Raw genomic sequence first — 6,333 nt, 5'->3', positions numbered from 1 at the left:
CTCGATGACCAGGGCCAGGGACTGGGAGTGGTTGATGACCTCCAGCAGGGTGAAGATGGACACGTTCTGCACGTAGCAGTCGCTCACACAGCAGCAGATGGTCATCAGGGACCTCAGCCACAGCGGGAAGCTGGCATCACCACCTCCTCGGAAGGGAAGGGAGAGAAAAGGTTGGGGGGGTCACATTCCCAAAAATTCTCCGGTCAAGGTCACAGGACCGAGAGACAGAAATGACTTCCTAAATCCTAAACCATGCTGACCTTGTCAGTGTTTCATAGAATCAGAGTTTGAGTTGGGAGGGACTTTAATGATCATCTACTCCAACCCCCTGCCATGGGCAGGGACACCTTCCACCAGCCCAGGTTGCTCCAAGCCCCGTCCAACCTGGCCTTGGACACTTCCAGGGATGGGGAGAGCACAACCTCTCCATGTTTTCCCTACTTTTCCCATCAGGAAGGTCTTGCAGGACCCCAATAACCCGGTAACCAGCGGTCAGAGCTGCTGTTTTCCAGCTGTCACTGGCACAGCCAACTCCAGAGGGCTGCTGATCCGGGGCTGTTTTCCCAGCAGCGTGGAGCTGGATCATTCCAGAACCCACCAAGCACACAGGGAACTGGGATGGCTGACATCCAGACAAGCCATCTGTGCCTCTCCTGAGGGAATAATGCCAAGCAGAACAGCTGACCCGTGGAGATGATGGGAATATCACCACTTGGCTGAGGAAGACAGCAGAAATGGGGAGCGGGGTGAGGAAGAGAACCCAGTTTTCCAGTTTCTATCCCCTCTCCTATTCCCTACAAACCTATCTGTCAGCTGGCCTTCAGGCCAATGACTAAAGCTAAGGAATGGGCTGGAATTCCAAGGACAAACAGGCCCTCCAGTTATACAAGATTATTCCTACATGTTACACCGGACTCCTTTGAATTTGGAATCTTTAATTCACAGGGAACTTCAGCCCTGTCAAAAGGTTTTCTTACTGGCCCTGGTCAATTGGCTTTGCAAAATCCCTAAGCTTTTTTTAAAAAAAAAGTCTTTTCCACTGCTATTTCCATCCTCAAAGGCTCAAGTTGCCCAGGAAAGGAATCTCCTCTTACCAGGAGCCTCAAACAGAGACAGATACAACTGTTCCATCTCCTCCTCCGACAGGTAGACCGGGAATGTGGTGCAATCCAGCAGGAGGTGACAAGCTGCAGAGAAAGCTTCCTTGCAGTCACCTTTCAGGGGTCCCAAGACCAGCATCACTTGTTCCAAATCCCACTCTTCTTCCTCTTTTTCCTTCTTATTCCCGGAGTCGTGGGTGGGGAGCAGAGGGTCGGAGCTCTTGTTCCTGAAGGGAGAGCCCCTGGCTGAGAACAGCTCTGAGAGCATTTGTTTCACCTGAGGCACAGTGATCTGCTTGCCATCCCAGGGGCTCTTTTTCTTGCTGCCACTCTCAGGGAACCTGTACCCATTCTCCTTCCTCTCCTTCCCACCGGGATTCGTCGCCGCCGCCGCCACCACGCCCTCGTTACTCGTCTCGTGGAGCTGCACCCCGAAAATGTATTTGCTGGAAAACTTGGCAACCAGCTCCTGGATGCAGGACAGAGCCTTCTGGATGCTCCCCCCTTTCTTCCAGACGTCATCCCTCTCCAGGGTCACCGTGGGCACCCCCAGGTGCTGGGAGAGCTCCGGGGAGGAAGCGCTCAGGCCGATCCCGCTGTCCTCTGATTTGAGGGGCTGGAATGGAGCCTCCTCCTCCTCCTCCTGCAGCACTGATTTGGGCTCCAAGGTTATGTCCACATCTTCCTTTGGCACTGGGCTCTGGAAACAGGAATGTCCATGTGGTTATTGTGTGGCACTGCCAACAGAATGTTAAGCCGGGGAACGGCAGCGACAGAAAAATCTGCTCTCTGAAATCTGCAATTTCCAGCTACTTTTACAAAACCACAGGGTCGCAGTTATTTGTCAGCAGCGCCATTTAACTGCCTTTAAAACCCAACAGCCGTTTGCACAAACCTCGTGCCTGGACTCGGCAACCGCCAATGGATCTGTAGCTGCAAGCACTTAGCAGAGGAATTATTTCCTTAAAATCAATGTACCACCAGAACAATGCTGCAAACCCCTGGATTATTTCCAGCCCAAGGCAGGCATTTGTTCTGCTGGAAAACTCTGGCAGGCCGTGCTTGTGTGGTTGCCTGATGCCATTTACCCCTCAGTCCTCGTCATGGGCTTTTGCACACAAACAATACCCCCATTGTGTTCAACTGAAATGTTAATTGAGAGCCCTGCAGATCTAACCAGCTGTGAAGCCTGGGCTTGGTTTGGCCACTCCAATTTTTAGCTACACTTCCAGGGATCCAGGGGCAGCCACAGCTTCTCTGGGAATTCCATCCCAGGGCCTCCTCACCCTCTTCCTAAAATCTAATCTAAACCCATCCTTCAATTGGAATCCATTGCCCCTTTTCCTGTCATTCAATGTCCTTGGGAAACACTCTCCATCTTTCCTGTAGGCTCCCTTCAGGCACTGGAGGAACAGTTGTTATTATTATCTAGGTTTAAGTTCAGAGAATTTGCATTTTAAAGAAGTTATGTCAGTGTTTTAAACACCTGTTTAAACAAAACACCTACCCCATCTCCACTCCCTGTCTCGATGTCCAGGTAGGAAGGGGGCATTTGCACCTTGCTGAGCACCTTAAAACAGGTCTTTAAGGCCTGAGTGAGTTCTGGCAAACTCAATAATTCCATGTTTTCCAGGAGAGACTGCACCATGTAGCTGAGCATCTGGGGCAGGTACTGAGTCTGCACTTCAGAGTAGAGCTCCTAAAACAAACCAAAAGCAAAAGTTGAAAACAGTTGTCACCTCTTATCCTTCACTCATCACCGCTGGAGAAAGTCAGGGGGGCCTCACCAGAGGGATGACATCGAGCAGAAACACCAGCAGTGTGCAGAGCTCTGAGATTGTAGGGGGAGTGCTGACATTTTCCAGGGGATATCTCATCCCTGAGGATTTGTTTCTGCAGTGGAAGGGAAGGCACATTGTTATGGAAGCTTTTCTAGTCACAGTCATTAAAAACCAGCACAAAACACTGAGAAGCTTTCTGGAGAAAAAGGAATTGTGACACAGCAGGATAAACCACCCTGTCAGAACCACCTCAGCTGCCAGTTTTCAGGTTAAATCTCTATTCATAATCTTATTACTGAAAGCATAATCTTTCTTTAGAGTTTAAAAGGGTTAAAAAGAGATAACAGAGAATCCCAGAATGGTTAGGCTTGGAAGGGACCTTAAAAGATCATTTAGGATCTTTATTTTTCTTCAATAAAGGCCTTTCTTCCTACCTTCCCTCCCAATCCTTTTTCATCCTTTTGAGAGTAATTTCTTTTGTTCTCAGGTTGATAATTTCCATCTAATTGTTCACCTGTTTGCATTCTTGAATTATCTTATACATCTGGCTGGTTCTAGCACGTGTTACATCCCTTCCAGAATTTAAAAGCTTCATTATTAATCTTAAACAGACAGCTCTGGAATGGCATTTTTTTAAAAGGAGGACACTACTGCTGGAAAACACAAACACCTGAAACAATCTTCAAAACATCTGGTCATGTAATCCCAGAGGAAATCCGTGCTCAAGGACGTGATCAGCAGATTGACTGTTTTGACAATCTCAGAGGCGTTTTTGTTCTCTTTGATTGCGCTGTTGGAAAGGGAAAGGAAGAGCAGGTGTCAGTGAGGATTCCAAGAGCAGACACATCATAAAAAAAAACCCACTAAATCAGCCTGAAATAGCTGGAGTTGGAGCATTTTTTTCTCCCCTGATGATGGAAATCCAGCTGTGGAAGTCAGCAGGCAGAGTTGTGTCACCACCCACCCTGATTCTTGGCTGATGTCACTGTGGTCACTCAACCCCCACCACAAGCAGTGAACTTCTTTTTATTTCTCTGCTAATGCAAGAGAAATCCACTCATTGTGGGGGAAAAAAGGGGAAGCCAGACAAAAATCTCATCTACCCCCTAGAAGGTCACTTTGTTCCACCCCAAACCTTCCCTAAACTGCTTGATTTTAGTAACTTTGGCTTAATATCAACCAACCATTTTCAGCTCAGGGTGGAAAAGTCGCCACTGTTACCTGGCCAGGGTGTTGCCACTTTGATTGTAGCTGAGTTTGAGGTCAGAACCCAGGGCATCTTTGCAGTAGGAATAAAAGGCTCTGAGAACCTCGAGGAACAGATCCCCAACCACCTGTGGGCCTGCAAGGGAAGGGAGAAAGAATCCAGGGATTTTAATGGCATGGAAAGGCAGAGAACAAGTTCTACACTGCACTTCAGTCACTGGAATGAGGCACCTGCAGTAACTTCTACATCAATTTGCAGTTCATGTGCCCAAAACGATCTCCATGTCTGTGTCCATAAGAAAAACAAGCAGATTTCCCAGCACATATTTTATTTATCACAGTGGCTTTGCTCCCATTTGGAGGGACAGCAGCTGGGAAAAAAAAGAAATCAGCAAACTGAGGGAGTTCAAATGCCTAAATATCTAAAAATCCAATATCTAATCCCAAATTTAATATCTAACATCAAATGCCTAAATATCTAAAAATCTAATGCCAAACCTAATATCTAACATCAAATACCTAAGTAACTGAAAATCCAACACCTAATTCCAAATCTAATATTTAATATCAAATGCCTAAATAGTTAAAAAAATAAATAATAAAAATGCCTAAATATCTAAAATAAAGAGGCTTAAGAAGAAAGTGTAAGTTAGGAGTGTGTGCTGGCAGCTGCACCTGATTTTCAAGGGTCAGTCCTGCTTTGTAATAATTAATGTAATTAATAATGTAATAATAACACTACCCTAAATTTGGAATAATTAAAAAAACTACTGTATAGGACATTGCAACAAGTGCTTCTAAAAAAGGAAAAAAAAAAAGTGACCAAGAGCAGCAGAAAAGGTCAAAAATTCTTGTTATGTTTTAGTTTGACACCTTTAAATCGGAGTTGCATTTGCTAAATCCACTCCCAAAGGAAGTTAAAGTCTTATTGGCTTAAGGCTCTAGAAGTTTTATTTCGTGTGCTGGCTGGGACAGAAAGATTAAACTGGATAATGCAGTTTAGGTAAATATCCCTTATTTAAAAGGGATTTATAATCCCTTCTTTGCCGTTCAGATTAACCCTGAGTTGTCACTCGGCCAAGTAACACACGCAGTGAGGGAGTGTCTGTTATCTACTCTCTAAATTAATCAATTCATAAATATTACACATTTACAGTGTAAACAACCTTAGTCTCTTTGGCATTTTTGGCAGTGAAACAGAAGAAATTTTAATGGCAGTAGATTTCTTTTTTCCCCCCTAAAAAACAGCCCAAACCCACCTAAAACAAGCAGGAGGGAATGTTGGCACCACTGCCTTTTATAAACAGACCAACAACTCCTTTTCCTGAGGTACCTTAGGTTAGAAATACAGAATCCTCATCTTTGCTGGCAGTGCTTTGATTATTTTTTAGCAGGAAATGTGCTTAGAAGGAATTCCCTGACGAAGGGAAGGGGAATGAGCTGCCACTCAAGTGCTCACTCTCAGCACGTGAGTTTTACTCTGAGTGTCCAGGCTCAATCAACATCACTCCCCTCCCAGAAGGCTTTTAAATCCTAAATATCTCTCGAGTCACTTTGGATTAAGTCTTCATCAGAAAGGTGAACTTGCCTTTTAAAACAGGAGTGGGTAGAGGGTCACCTTGTGGTGATGGCAGCTCCAGGGACAGGGAACAGGAGAGCAGCAAAATAAACTCCAGGCAACAAAACTGAGCAGAGTATTGAGCCAAGGGCAGAAGGGGTTCTTTGTAACTGCCCCTCTCAGATGGCAGAGCAGGGCACAGAAACACAGAATCACCGAGGCTGGAAATCCCTTAAGGATCACCCCTAATCCCTGTCCCCAAGGGCCACACCGGACACCTCTGGAGCGCTCCCTGAGATGGTGAGTCCACCACCTCCCTAGGACACTTATTGTGAGGCCTGACCACTCCTGCAGGGAAAAATTGCCTCTGATCTCTGATCTAAACCTGCCCTGGGGCAGTTTAAGGCCATTTGGTTTTGTCCTTTCACTTGGGATGTGGCAGAAGAGCCCAATTCCTCCCCGGCTCCCCCCTCCTGGCAGGGATTGCAGAGCCAGAAGGTCCCCCCTGAGCCTCCTTTTCTCCAGGCTGAGCCCCCCCAGCTCCCTCAGCCCCTCCTGCTGCTCCAGCCCCTTCCCAGCTCCCTTCCCTTCCCTGCACACGCTCCAGCCCCTCAGGGTCTCTTCCAGGAGGTTCCAGAACTGGACACAGCCCTGGAGGTCCCTCAGCAGTGCCAGCACAGGGGACAAT

The 6,333-nt window shown here is 46.8% G+C and overlaps 1 protein-coding gene across 1 annotated transcript in view; it reads right to left on the bottom strand.

Annotated features, from left to right (window-relative positions):
- Positions 1-3: 3 nt before the first annotated feature.
- LOC114072769 (protein dopey-2-like) overlaps positions 4-6,333 on the bottom strand; it is a gene marked incomplete at both ends in the record, with an annotated part of 9,918 nt that continues 3,588 nt past the window's right edge. The window contains 6 exons of the mRNA XM_027910619.1: positions 4-146; positions 1,095-1,800; positions 2,608-2,799; positions 2,888-2,993; positions 3,552-3,671; positions 4,103-4,223. Coding sequence (XP_027766420.1) covers positions 4-146; positions 1,095-1,800; positions 2,608-2,799; positions 2,888-2,993; positions 3,552-3,671; positions 4,103-4,223 — 1,388 coding nt within the window. The remainder of the gene's footprint in view (positions 147-1,094; positions 1,801-2,607; positions 2,800-2,887; positions 2,994-3,551; positions 3,672-4,102; positions 4,224-6,333) is intronic.

The sequence above is a fragment of the Empidonax traillii genome, unplaced genomic scaffold (assembly GCF_003031625.1).
Source record: "Empidonax traillii isolate 1590-97213 ecotype Southwest subspecies unplaced genomic scaffold, ASM303162v1 scaffold3906:size10600, whole genome shotgun sequence".
NCBI lineage: Eukaryota > Metazoa > Chordata > Aves > Passeriformes > Tyrannidae > Empidonax > Empidonax traillii.
The sequence above is the reverse complement of the archived record's forward strand: the minus strand, read 5'-3'. Positions and strand labels throughout refer to the sequence as shown.